This window comes from Plecotus auritus (genome assembly GCF_963455305.1).
Source record: "Plecotus auritus genome assembly, chromosome: 2".
NCBI classification, from domain to species: Eukaryota; Metazoa; Chordata; class Mammalia; order Chiroptera; family Vespertilionidae; genus Plecotus; species Plecotus auritus.
The window spans coordinates 3,303,921-3,318,222 of NC_137771.1; the positions used below are offsets into that span (position 1 = coordinate 3,303,921).

Below are 14,302 nucleotides of genomic sequence, written 5' to 3' on the forward strand. Positions count from 1 at the left end.
AAGCTTTGTTTAGGTCCGGAAGGCGGGCTTTCCTGAGAGTGGGTGGGGAGGGGGCGTTGATTCTGAACCAATCCTTTCATTCCGTTGGGTGGTGACCAGCCAATGGGCCGGAGGGATAGGACGCTCCTCCCGGAGAGTAGTGAGACCCCTGGTGCGAGGCGATTGGTGACGGGACTGATGAGTGGCAGCTCCCTAACCCAACAGGCGTAGTGCGTGGGCCGCGGGGCGGGGCCAGGGCGGGTGCGCGGCGGCGGCGGGGTGGCTGGGCCGGCGGCGGCGGCGGTACGAGGCGCGCGCTCGGGGTCCCGGTCGCGAGGAGGAGGAGGATGTGGCGCGCGGAGGGGAAATGGCTGCCGAAAACAAGCCGGAAGGTAAGAGCCGGAGCGTGAGGGCTGGGGGCGGCGTGGCGGGCGGCGGGACCCGGCCCCGCCGGACATCCCGGGCATCGGCGGCGCCGGGAGGGAGCGCGGGGGCGCGGCGGCGGGGACGGGCGGCGGGTGCCCCGGCCGGGGAGGGGGTGGTGGGTGGGGGGCGGAGCGCGGCCGGTCCTGAGGTGACTCGCGGGGTGGTGGAGCTCGGCGCCGCACACCCCCACCCGGGGGCGGGCTGGGGCCGGAGGGGCGGGGGGCCGGCGGGCGGGGGCCGGGCCCAGCGAGGAGGAGGAGCCGGCGGAGGGAGGGCCGGCGCCTCCCCCACCCGGACCGGGCATCCCCGCCGCTCCGGGGCCCGTGGCGCGGCCCCCGCCCCTCGCCCCCCGCGCCGGCCTGATGGGGGCCGCGGGGCGGAAAGTTTATCCGCCTCGGGCCCCCTCCGGCCTCGCGCCCCACTGCCCCGGGCCGGTCCCCGTCGGGGCACGGCCGGCGCTCACCCTCGCCGCCCTGGTTCTCGGGCGGCAGGGCCATGCGGACTCTGTCCAGCATCACCCTCGAGCCCTGTGGGCGCCTCCCAGAGCCGGCGGGGTCCCCGCGTTTCTCCCCACCAGGGGGACCCCGTCCTGCTGAGCGTCCCCGGGCGGGAGGGCCTCGTGTGACCCCTCCCCCTTCCCTTCCTGGGAGGGGTCCTGCGCACATCCCCGCCCCTAGCCGTGGTTCCTCTCCTACTCTTGCCCTTGCACCCCTCGCAGCCAGGAGGGTGGGGTCTCCATTTCAATGGCAAGTGAGGATCTCCATACTTCCTTGCCCTTTACCTTCTGTGACCCTGGTCCATCTTTGGCAGAGGGGTCCGTCTCATCCTCTCATCTCCCGTGGAATCTTTTGGGGCCTCCGCACACCATCTATTGACCCTTTTGCCAGGACAAGGGGACTCGGGCTACCCATGTTCTTCTTCCCTCACCCAGCGGTTAGTGGGGGCCTGTGCCGCGCTGAAGTCATTTCTAAATGGGAAAGCAGATACTTCGTCCGGATTGTGCACACTTTCCTGGGCGAGGGTGAGCTCATTTCCTGCATACCCTCTGAGTTGTCCTCTTTTCCTTTCGGGAGAAACTGGACATGCCAGGGCTCCCTTCCCAGTTCGTGTGTCTCCCTTAACATGTTCTCTGTCCTCCGAGTTCCTTGGGGTGAGGGTGCCCATCAGATGTAGGGCAGGGCTTCCATTGTGCCTCCTACTGGAGTAAGACGGGGCCACGATAATTACTCCGATGTTGGAGGAAAACCAGGGTATCATTTGCTTCCAGTTCACTTTCCCCCTGGGTGGGGGCAGCGTGCACCAGTTGACACTACCCCAGCAGGAAGAGAGTCGCGGGCCCCTGTTTTTGGTGTTCCAGTTACTGTCTTCCGTTCAGGAAGAACCCGACTCTGTACACCCTACATTCAAGAGTCTTTGAACCTTCCCTGGAAATAAACTTCCCAGGTCTTTTTTAGGAGAACTTATATCCTCCTTATGGCTTCTGTTTCCCAGTCAGCCATATTTAGGGAGCCTGTTACCTTGACTTTTTCTAATTTTCTTAAATTGTATTCATGTTGGCTGGGTAAGAAAGCCATATGCCTTTCCACCCAGAAAAGGGAGTGTAGACACCCGTGTCGCCCACATGCCTTTCGGGAAGGGGTTGCTAGTGTGCTCCTGGTACTAGAACCTTCCTTTGGCCCTGGCGTTGTCCCTCCTGGGATCCAAACATTTCTTTTGATCTTGTAGCTTTCAGGTGAAGGGGAAATTTGGACACTTACTTTTTTCTGATTCTCTTTTGGCAAAAAAAGAGATTACAATGATGCTGTGCATATGTTTATGTATACATACATGTAAGATTATATTCATAGGTGAAATCACACCCTTGACATATGTGCAGAAATGTGCAGGGGTTATATGGCCATCTAGATTTTGGGTGTTTCTGGGGACTTCGATGTGTAAGAATATATATGTAATCTTCAAGCTTAGAGAATCAGAAGGCTCATTGATAAATGGCCAGTTCTTAACCACTCTTTCGTTTGTCATTTGTACTGAACTGAATAAGCAGAATGACATCCTGAATGCTTAAATAAAGTGCAGAGGGCTTGCTGATGCTCACCCAGACTTAGGCATTCTGAATCCAGGAGCAGTATTCTCGCATGGGTCCTTCACAGGGTTAAAAATTCTCATCTTCATGTCTTTCCTGCCGTGCAGGGGAAAGAGATTTTCATGTATTTGGGGCAAACGAGAGGAGTGGGTGAGAAGAGTATGTGTTTCTGTGACGGAACTGCAAGGGAAGGGCCATAATAAATATGTCGCTGTTTTATTTTGGCCATTTAAATAATTGAGAGAGGTTGTGTACATTAGGACAAGGTACTTTTGGGAGGGCCTGTGACACTTGGTGACAGGGCAGGAGGGACTGTTCTCCAGGTTTTCCCTGAGTGTCACCGTTCGTGCATTTGTCTGATTGCCCTTGGCTCCGGGGCAGGGGCAGTGATGTGAGTCTCCTCCGGTCCCCCCACTTCCTTCCCTCACGGAACTTGGAACGGTTGCTAGCTGCTGTCACTTCTTGACAGGCTGAGTTTGGAGCCTCATCCTCCCCAGCAAGCTCTGTCGGACTCGAAGCGTTTGGACCTTCAAGTGCTTTTCTAGCAAGGGCACTCCACCTGGGCTACCGGGGAGGAGACAGGGCTGCCCGAGGGCGGGCCAGCTTCGGCCGCCTGGTGGGCTTGGCCCTTCCGTTAATGCTGAGTTATCAGCGGCCATGACACCCATCGCCTCAAAGTACTGCTTTGACCTCAATTGGCTTTTCTTTTGGCTTTTAAAAAGTTCTTACGTTTTTTACCCTCTCTGTGTCTGTACCCAGCTTGATGGGATTGTGTATTTTTAGGCCGTAGTATTACTGACCCTTGGAAAATAAGGTGACGACCTGCTGTATATGTTGGCGTTTTCCCAGTAGAGGCATCACTTCCGGTGGTGGATCCTGGCCTGCCGACTCCATACCACCGATGCCTTTGAGAGTTTCCCTTGCTAAGCGGGTGCTCCACGCAGCGGGCAGTGGGAGGACATGGTAAAGGTCAGAAGCAGCACTGAGGTTAGGGTGTAAAGTTAGGCTCTGTCCTTTGAGTTCAGTGCGGTTGTGCTTCGGAGTCGCCCGTCCCCGTAGCGTCCTGGAGCTCCGCTCTGCTGCGCTTCCGGTGTGCTGTGTTGTCTTGTAGCTAGTCGGGCAGGATGGGCTCTCCTGGCCTCCATCACTGTCTCCTCCCCTACACCCTTGGGCCCCCAGCTCCTTAGGCAAGGTTGGGTGGCCCCTTGTCGTCTTGAAGTCCTGGCTTCTCCTGCATCTGGGAAATGTGGGTTTCTCCATCTCACCGCTCATGGATTCAGAATGTTGACGTGGTCACAGCAACCTCTGCTCAAGGTCAGATTGGGTCAGGTTTTCCTTTCAGAAGGGGAGGGCTGCTCCTGCTTGCTCTTTGGGACATATTTATAAATCCTGCTTATGTGTGTTTTCCCGTTTCTTCAGTTTTTAGGCTTTCCCCCTAAAATAGCCTATGCTTTGGGGTCCAGTGGCATTGGGTAGTCCTCTGTCTGTCCTAGGTGTGGCCCACGTGCTGGTGGGATTAGAATTCTTCCTGACTGGTTGGGAGGGAGCCCCTGTGGTGGCTTTTCCCACTTCCTCATTCCTGTGGGCCATTCTCTGTTTCCTGTTTCCGGAGGTTTGGAGGAAGGACGTCTTTGTGTACAGTTGTACGTCTTCCTAATTTCCTCACGGGAAAAGCAGCAGAAGGTGATTCTCGTGTTCTCTTCCTTTCCCCTCATTGTGCCTGTTGCCTCCTTTGGGGGACCCTTGAATTTGTTATTTTGGAGGAAGTTGTTTTTACTCCATATTCCCATCACTGAGCGCATTCATCCTAGAGACGTGTACTGAGCTGTTGTGTGCGAGGATCTGGGGAGGGGTGTTACCTGACTACCTGAGGCCAGAGGGGTCTTGTTAGCCTTTTATTACAAACGACATTTCAGTGTATCTTGGACTTGTGTTTTTATATAATCTTGTAAGGAATTCTTTCTGTATTTAATTATTTGGATTATCATCATACAAAAATATACTCTAATAGTGTACTATTCCATTGAGCTTTTCCAGCCCTGCAGGATTGGAGAGGGTGGAGCAGACCTCTAGAGAGACATTTGACAGTTTTCCCTTAGACTGCCTGTGTGTGCCTGTGTGTGCGTGTATGTACGTGTGTGTGTGTCTGTGTGTATCGAAAAAAGTAAAGTCAACCTTCTTTTTAAATGTGTAGGCATAACTTTTAGGTCATTTGGTATATGGTTGGTTGGAGTGCCTGTTTAACATTTGAACAGCAGCATTCGGGGTATTGTATAGGACATGAAATCAAATGCCCGCTTTACAGCACGAAGTGATAGAAAAATGATTTTCTCTTAGAATTACCTGAGATGCTTCATATTATCAGAAAGTAAGAACCACGGGAGCTGCTGTTACATTTTCACTGCCTGGAATATTGTGTCCAAACTTAATGCCTGAAAGTGGTGACCATTCTAGGCGAGGTTTCTGGTACAGTCATCACTGCTTTTGTTTATTATCTGACTTTTAATACTTTACACGTTTAAATGGCACTGTGATTAGTGTCTCCTCCTCCTCTTTTGGTAAATAGCCTCAGATTACTTTTGGATGCAGGTATGGTATACATGATGATGACAATAATGGTAAAGAATTGACCTGAAATGCGCCTTTTCTTTCCCTTCCATGTTAAATCAGATTTAACTTCCACTGTGTCTGCAGAACCCCGTTCTGCTAGTATTTCACTCTTCAGAAGAGCTCTTGTTGAGGATCGTTGTCTGGTTTGGCAGTCCTTTATTCATGTGAACATGTGGCTGAATATTTTCTGTGGTGACATGCAATATGTGTTTCTTTTGTATTTCCATTAAAACAGATCATTTCTTAAAATGTTCGGTATCTTCTAGAATCACTTACCATGCTCATTTTTTTTTCTAGATGATTTCAATCCTATTTCCCTTTCCCACATAAAGAGGTTTCTTTATTGCCCTTGCCATCATCATTATTATAAGAGAGTATTTGTAGCTCTACTGTATTCATAGCCTATCATTCAGTAAAGAGGGGTGCCCCATTCCCTTTGTCCTGTAGTAAGAGGCAGTGTTACTTCTTGTTTTCCTGAGTTTAGGGTGAGGGGGTGGGGTTTAAGCCACTAGGTAGAGGGGTGATAGTAATATCTGTAACTGGATATTCTCTCTGGGTGGAACACTGTGTCCTTCAGGCATCTATCGGGGCCTCGAGTAGGGTTTTGGAAATTGGTTTTGGCTGCATTTAGCCATCCTTTTGTCTCTTTGGCTTGACAGTGGTAAATTTCTTTGAGCACAGCCAACAAGTGTTCATTTGGGGCCTTCATTCACAAGGACGTGTGGGTCTTCTGATGCTCCTTTGCCTGCTAAGGTGCTGTCTGTATAGTCTTTGTGTGCTTGAGCAGGAAGTGTTCTGACTCTCTACTTCTTTGTCCAGGTAACATGAGCAAGAGTGCGTGTTCATTCACTCTATTTCCAGGTTGTAGTGTGCCATGTCGTGTTTTTTGAATACCTAACCAGGTTTGGATATGGGCTGATGAGACCCTCTCAGGTCCTTGTCTTGTGTGCCATCAGTGGATGTGGACCCACCAGGCCTGTGTTAAGATGTGTGACTATCTGTCATTAGAAAGCGGGGCTGCTAAGCATGTAGATGGTCTCCCATCCCATGATGCTCGTCATGTATTTGTAAGCAGAATGTTTTCCTGTATAGTTTGGCAGTGGGCAGCAGACCCGGTTTTTCACGTGGTGAGACAAAGCAAGGTTTTCTTTTCTCTCTTCCTTCTTTCCCATCAGTATGCTGGCTGTGTGCCTCTCAGGTGGTATTGCATCTCTGCTTTGAACGCCATTGCTTGTAGAAGGTCATGGGCCTCCGTGTGTAAAGGTTGGTAATGCTTCCTGAGCATTTTTTAGCTCATTACCCCGGACTAAAAGAGAAATATTATGTACCCCACTGCAAGCAGAGGCCAGGTGGCAGCCACATTCCTTCCCTTCTCACTTTTTTCAGAGGATTGTTCGTTTACTTTCAACTGATTGACATCATAGGTGGGATGACCAGAGATTTTTTTTTTTTTTTAATATATACTATTGATTTTTTACAGAGAGGAAGGGAGAGGGATAGAGAGTTAGAAACATTGATGGGAGAGAAACATCAATCAGCTGCCTCTTGAACACCTCCTACTGGGGATGTGCCCGCAACCAAGGTACATGCCCTTGACCGGAATCGAACCTGGGACCTTTCAGTCTTCAGGCCGACACTCTATCCACTGAGCCAAACCGGTCAGGGCCAGAGATGTTTTTAAATGGTGCTTCCGGGTTCCCCGTGTTTTGTCTCTTTCTGGCAGGGTTGCATGTTCTCTTACAGAGTCCTTGCTCATTTGCGGAAGTGCAGTCACTTTTCACTTTATTTTTTCAGACTTAGGCAGCCCTTTGGAGTCATGTTCTATACTGTGTTCCTTCCCAAGGGTTAGCGGAGGGTGACTGCGGGGCCATGGCGTCTGGGCTGTGCTCCTCCTCTGCGCTCTGCTGCGTGGTTGGTAGTACAAGTGCGCCAAGTGCCGGGCCTGGGAGGAAGCGTTTGGGACTGAGTTCTTCACCGTTCCAAACATGTCACCACCTGGAGACCATTCCTCTCACCACTGGTCTCACCTCCTAATGTCATCTGAAAGCTCTCCCTGCCTTCTCAAAAAGAGAAAAGCCGGAAACAACAATCCTAACAAAACCCCACCAAGGCAAGCCGGGCAGGCCCGCCCTGACACTCTGCTCCCCGCACCGCACCGCCCCGCACTGCCCGCGTTGGACATGCCGCTGAATTGATACTTTTGTACGTGGGTCTTCACTGGTTGACATGTGAAAAGCCTTTTGGAACACGGCGTCCAGGCATTGAATAGACTAGGCATTGTCTCCATTTTTCCTTATCAGTTACCACAAGGTAAGATTATGTATTTAGTCCCTTAAAAACACTTGCCGAGTGAATCATTTTCCTCCTTTGTTCCCGCCTCGCCGTTGGACAGAATACTGGGATGTGGCTTCTCAGGTTAATAGTAAATGTCCGTGTCCCTGCTTTTGTGTCCAGCACCTGTGAGGAAATGGGGAACTCACCCCCCAACAACGCAGTCTGTCCAGTCGGGACTTGGACGTCTCTCTGGCCCGTCTGTGATGGTGGAGGTGATTTACTCTTTCAGCTAAACCTAGTGTTGGTAACTTGTGATAAGAAACCCAGATGTTTAAGTTTATTTCATCTTTTTTACACTGTTTGTTTAGCAAGATGTATCTCTGTGTTGTATTAGAATGGTACTCCTGCAACTAAAATTAAAGAAAAGAAAGAAAAACAAAGGCTCTTTTTCCAGTTTTGAAAAAGGTTTTCTCTTTTTCTCTTCTTCAGTAGGGTTGATTTAGAGTGCCAGGAAGCATTTCTGAAGGCACAGCAATACAATCAAGAATTAATCTTTTAAAACTTAGATTTGGTTCTCAGTCCTTGTCTGAAAAGTTATTTCTGAGGATGTATGTGCCCCATTGGTTTTCTGGGGCACTTGGATATGAAACCATTTGGAAGCGATAAAAAGAAATTGTTACAGAGTGTGAAATTATCAAATAGAAAGAAAAAAGATGCAGTAGTGAAGAAATTACCCATTTATCGTTAAAAATAATCTCCAAGTGATGATTGGGAGTGTCAATTCAGGTATTCTCCGGAAAAATGGAACGTTGATGTGCTTACCCTGTTGAAATGGGCAGCTATCCCTGTTATACGAAGAACTCTCCAAAATGGGGTGCTCAGAAGATAAAGAAGCTGATGGGATTGCTTATTTTAAAACGTTAAGTGTTTTTTCTCTTTTTAAAAAGTAATTGAAATAAAATAACCCTTCTTAGTGAAGAAAATGTAAACTCTTAATGGAAGTTCAGCAGAATGAAACATTTAAAAAGGGAAGATTGAAGATAAGGATTTTTTATTGCTAATCCACAAGGGGGTAGTGATGTTCTATCAAAGACTGGCGGTGGAACTGTGAGATGATCTCTTTTAACATTTTAGATTGACAGATAAAACTGGTCTGTTTGCATTTCCACTTAATAAGATTTCCTTTTTAAAATCTTACTTGGCAAAATTATTTATTGCTTAAATTTTTAAAAAATGCATTTTGGGGGAATGGTTACATTAAGCCATCGGAATGGCAAAGGAGGGAGAATGTCCTTGTAGTTTTGTGCTTAGGAGATGCTACCAAGGATCTGAGGTCACTTATAATCTTCAATTTCCTGGGAAACATTAGGAATCTAAGAATCAGTCATTTAAGTGTCCCGAATAAAAGGATTTTCGTGTCTAAACTTTACAGAAGTTTTTATTACTGCTTGTATTTTCAGTTCTGCTGAGAGATGAAAAATGTGAATAACCTATACCACTAGCTGCTTTTAATAGTTCTAAGTAAATCAGATTTTTATAATCTTTTTTATTAGTTTATACTACATCATTAGATGAAAGCATTTTCCTCTCCCCTCTCACATAAAGATTCCAGAAGCTTGCCTGAAGTCATGAGCTTCATCCCGTTTTATTCAGAATTCCTTAAAATGAGGGGTGGCGTGGCAATGCCAGGCAGTTTCAGTGAAGAAATCACACTGGGTATGTTGTGTGCTCTTTTCTGAACGGAGAGCACATGGTGGGGAAGGATTTAAGGTGAGGATGGGACTATATTCTGCTGATTTAGCAGCAACTAATATCTTTAAAGGAGTATTTTTAACAAACATATGAAATAGTTCCATGGTTTAGAAGTTAAGCTTGTTTGTAGCTAGTATATTTTTCATTTCTGGTTTAGGGAAAAGGTTGTTAGTACAGCTTTTCTCTCTCTCTTTTTCCCCCTCCACCTTCCCTTGGTCTGAGCGAGGGCTTTTTCTGTTTTATCTTCTTTATTAAATGACTGGTAATTTCACATCCCCTATGATACAGTTTCTTCACGGACTGTCATAAGCTCTGCTGGGAGCTGGGCTATGACGTCAGCATTTCCATTCATGAATTTGATTTTTCTAAATCTCTTTTCTTCTTTTGTATTCCTGAGCTGCTTTCTGGCTCATGCACAAATCAGTTTACCATCAGTCAGCCCATAAATCAGCGATAAAAGGTAAAACAAAAGATAAGATGCTGGGGCTGTTTCGATAGAACTCTAGTTGCTCATGTTGATTCGAATCAGTGTAGTTTGACAAGGTTTCTGGCGAAACAGATTGAAAGCTAAAACAGTCAGCTTAATTGTCCCCTGGTTTTGTGGATTGAGCTGTGTTGTGGCCATCCTGACACTGTGTGTGCGCTTCCACGAGGTTCAGAGAGCTAGGCTGTCGCTCCTTTGTTACAAAGGAATGTTTCTGTTGTAATTTGACTAAATCAGAGCATTCTGCTTTATTTCGGAGAACTTGGGCCTGGAGATTAAATTAGGTTCTACTCACAATACTTTTGGGCTGCATTTGGATTTTTTGGGGGATATTTTGTCACTCTTGAAATATTTATTTCATTTCAAATTTTTTTTGGTTAATTCTCACCTGAGGACATTTTTCCCATTGATTTTTAGAGAATGTGAAAGGCAGGGAAGGTTGGGGGAGGGGAGAGAGAGAGGAAGAAAGAGAGAAGAGCAGAGAAAAGGAGAGGAGAGACCCATCAATTTGTTGTTCCACCTATTTATGCATTCTTGAGTTGCTTCTTGTGTGTGTCCTGACCAGCCATTGAACCCGCAGTCTTGATGCATCAGGATGCTGTAACCAGCTGAGCTCCCTGGCCAGGCTCTTGAAATATGTGAGACGACTCTGTTTGCTACATGTATTTTGCATGTGCTGCAGTTGTTACTCTGTAAGTGGCAGAGCAGCCCTAGCGTTGGAGTTAGGTTTCCTCTCCCCGAGGTTGTGCATTCGCGGAGCTGTTGACTCCAGTTTCTCCTCCAGGGAGGTCACTGCTTGTAATTTAGTGCTGCATGCCAGCAGTTCTGGAAGCAGTCTTATTTGGAGTTTTCCTCTGCAGGCCCAGTGAGTTTGAGGCTGAGCCTCTGGAGTGTGGCATCTTTCGAGCCTCTTGTAGTTGATGAATGGTGAGCTTTACAAAAGTTCATTTTCTCCGCTTTCTTGGGGGTTTGTTGACTTTCTAGACATTAATTGCCAAGAAACATTTAGATGTTCCAATTTAGAATGTGTTCTATTTAGAAATCACTGTAACTCAGTTACAATTTATGGTGAGAGTAGGTGATTCAAACTGCAACCGTTTTGATTGATTCCCAGTGTTACTCCTGCGATGACTTTAAGGCTCATGACAACAGCAGAGATGCCGGCTCCTCCCCCCTTAGATGAATCCAGAGCTTTGTGTTCCTCCAGGTTGAACCGAGTTGTCGGATGGGGAACAGACACGTGTGGTCTGCTCTTTAGCATTCTCCTTGAAGTAGGTGCTCTGAGGAAGAAAATCAGAGCAAGGAGACAGGAATAAGCATTTGAAGATGATGTAAATGAAATTCATTTTCTCTAAGAACGGAATTGTTTTAAAATTATTTAAACACAATTTTTAGGAAAGATTCTAATCGTAAATATTATTTATTATTATTTTTAATCCTCACAGGATATTTTTCCCATGATTTTTAGAGACAGTGGAAGGGGCGGGGATTATGTGGGCCGAAGCTGTGCAGGAGGAATGTGAACCACCGTCACGGAGGTGCCTCCTTCCTGGTGTACGTAGAGGGCCTGACTTTTTAGGTCTAACACTTTGCGAGTATTTACTTTAAAAATGTGAAAAATTGTTAAAGTTGTTGAAAAGACGTACAGCACAAAAATGTTCATTCTGCTGTTATTCCCTATGACACATTTAAGCTCTTTATTCTGATAGGGTGAGTGTTCATAGTTTTGGAAAAATAGACTTAAATAACATGCTTTCAGATGGAAAAGTGTCTGTTAACCCCAGACTTTTCATGTGTAAGGTTGGATTATTCATATTTGTTTAGTAGTTTTTTTTCTAGAGTTGATTAATACAACTGTTATTAAAATGCATTGATTGCCAGGAATTCAGTAAATAGCTTCCTGTTAGGAAACGCGTGGGGGCGGGGGGGTTTCATGGGGGGTTTCGGTGGACCCCCAGGAATCGACCACATGGCGTCTTCACTTGGGCGAGCTTCCTGGGCTGTACAGGCCTGGCATTTGGAGAGGGCTGGAATATAATTTAGTTTTTGAAAGTTTTGTTCATATTTAAAGCTACTGAGGGGCAAGTTAATGTTTCTTGTATCCTTGCCAAGATTCTCTGCTTGATGCTTTCCGTCTCTGCCATTATGAAAGGTGCTGGCTGAATTATTTGCTTTGACAAAGCTTCTGATGGAGGTCTCTTCCTCGTTTAATTTTATTGATGGAGGCTGTTGTGCTTAAAAGGAACGGATGACAAGCAGAAGGCGGTGAGTGGGTACTCAGTATTTTGAAGTACTTGTCTTGCTTCTGAGGGGTCCTCCAGAAATTGATCCTAGATTACTTGACCAAATTCAAGGCCCAGAGATTTATTCCAGACGTCCTGGGAGGCGAGGAACATCAGTCTTTCTCCACTGAATCTGATTATTCTGCATCTGACCCAGGCTGCCTGTATGGGTGTCTTCTGATGCAAATCTGGTGATGGTGGCAACCTTTCTAACTGGGCTGAGTACCCTTGACAGCTGTTATCTGTCCTCTCCAGGTATTTTTAGTCTCCAGCCTCTGTGGCCAAGTCTGGAGGAAGGCAGGATGGATTTAGCTGCTCTGGTGCCACTCCAAGTTGCTGCGGGTGCTGTCCGCTGCCTTCAGCAGCCTGCCTTCGTCTCGGCCCGGCTCTGACGAGGCTCCTTGCCCTTGTCATGGGGTGAAAAGGCAAACACAGAAGTCATTTGTTTAATAAGAAGGAAAGTCAGGAGTTTCAGAATGCTTTTAAAATAAACAATGGTTAGTGGTGATGGTGCACAACAAGGCGAATGTCCTTAAAGCCACTGAATTGTATACTACAAAAGGGTGAAAATGGTAAATTTTACATTATGACTATTTTACCACAATTAAAATAAAGACTCCAGGTGGATTCAAAATCTAAGGAGCAAAGTAGCAATGAGGTTCTAACAGCAAATATATGGCAATATTTTCATTACCCCAGTGGGGGCTTGTGCCTTAAATAGGGTCAAAGTCTCCCTCCCCCAGTGCCCATCTCTTCTTCTCTTCCCCTTTCCCCTCTGCCCCTCTGTCTCTGTCTCACACGCACACGCACACACAGTGGTAAGCAGGCTCCGAGGTTCATTTAGACAGTCAGCTCTAAGGAGGATGGTGAGGATCCGTTGGACTGCTGATCATTTCGAGGGGGCAGGGTGAAAGGAGATGGTGAGAGAAAGGGACTGCAGCAAGGGGTCCTGGCACCTCAACCTGTCGCCATCAAACAGCATAAAAGAAGGAGTATTAACTCCCAAGTGGACTTGTGTTCAGTTGTCGCAGTGGGTAAACTTTCTGCAGAGAACATGTCCTCTGTAGCTACACACAGGAGACCAGGCACCGTCAGCCGGAGGCCAGGCCGGGTGTGGAGGGAGTCGGCAGTGGGCGGGGCCAGTGTCCTGGGCATGGTGGTGGAGCAGGCGGGGCACCCTGGCAGGAGGCGGGCTTTGCCCTGTGTGGGTTCTCAGGTTGAAGCAGTCCCGTCTCAGTTGGGGGATGTCCATTTGGGGGATGTCAGTCCAGTTTGGATACTTGGGTGGGTCCTTGCTTTTCCCTTGTGGACCACTAAACCTGAAAGGTTGGGGACAGCCGTCCAAAGGAAGGGAAGAGGGACGATGGGGATGAAGACAGCAAACTGCCTCTGTATAAGCGTAGGTGGCCACCTGTATGCACATTTGTTTGCCTTTTCCCTGGCATATCCTTCCTGCCTCTATTCTCTGGTTTGTCTTGATTTCTTACGGAAGAGGAAGGAATCAGATTGTAGTAGACAGGTGGGAGACGGTGAAGGAACAGTAGTTTGGAGGTTCTGTGTAAGGGCTAATAGCCCGTATGCCGTGAATCTTCTGAATACTACACAGCTGTTTAGTAATTAGTGTCTCCTAGTGATGACCTTGAGTATATTCAGAAAAGCAACACTTAGTATGTTCTACTTACCAAAAGAGGAGAGTATGTAATGTTTTAGAAAAACACAGCCATCAGAGTAGCTGTTAGTACTTAAAGGGATTTGATTGCTTTTTTAATAACTTTATTGAGATATAACTCATGTACCGTAAAATTCATTCTCTTAAAAGATATAATTCAGTGGTATTTAATATGCTTATACAGTTGTACAGCTGTCCGCACTCTCTCTTTCCAGAGCATCTTCACTCCAAAAAGAAACGTGTATCTAACAGTAGGCCCTCTCCCGCCTCCCCTCCCCCATCTCTAGGCAATCAGTAATCTCCTCTTCTTCCTGCACTTGCCTGTTCTGGACATTTTATATAAATGATATTTTACAATATCTGGTCTTTTGTGACTGGCTTCTTCCTTTGGCATAATGTTTTCAAGGTTCATCCATGTTGTAGCATCTGTCAGAACTTCGGTCCTTTTCTAGTGGAACAGTCTGTATCGTAAAAGGCCTGTCACAGCATCACGACCAGCTACTGGACTCACCGGGAGGTGCATTGATGGGTCCCGTGGCAACCGCGTCTTCTGGAGCGTTGCGGGCCGCCGGCAGCGTCTGCGGGGCGTGCGAGGCTTTGCGGGGCAGCGGACGCGGCCCTGATGGCAGGTTAGGCCTAGGGGACCCTACACGTGCACAATTTAATAGTGCGCTGGGCCTCCAGTTCTCTGTAAATATGCCCCATTTTACTTACCTGTTCTTCATTGATGCACATTGGAGTTA

At 47.5% G+C, this 14,302-nt stretch overlaps 1 protein-coding gene across 14 annotated transcripts in view; it reads left to right on the forward strand.

Annotated features, from left to right (window-relative positions):
* Window positions 1–233: 233 nt before the first annotated feature.
* The window catches only part of CAMTA1 (calmodulin binding transcription activator 1), a 701,446-nt gene continuing 687,377 nt past the window's right edge, over window positions 234–14,302 (forward strand). For 10 of the 14 annotated variants that reach the window (XR_013959951.1, XM_080656710.1, XM_080656721.1 and 7 more), the window contains exon 1: window positions 234–371. Coding sequence is in view for 12 of the 14 variants with exons in the window: in XM_080656710.1 (XP_080512836.1) it covers window positions 327–371 (45 nt within the window). In the remaining 2 variants the exon portion in view is untranslated. The remainder of the gene's footprint in view (window positions 372–14,302) is intronic. The other 4 variants (XM_080656724.1, XR_013959952.1, XM_080656728.1 and 1 more) reach the window with 4 other exon arrangements.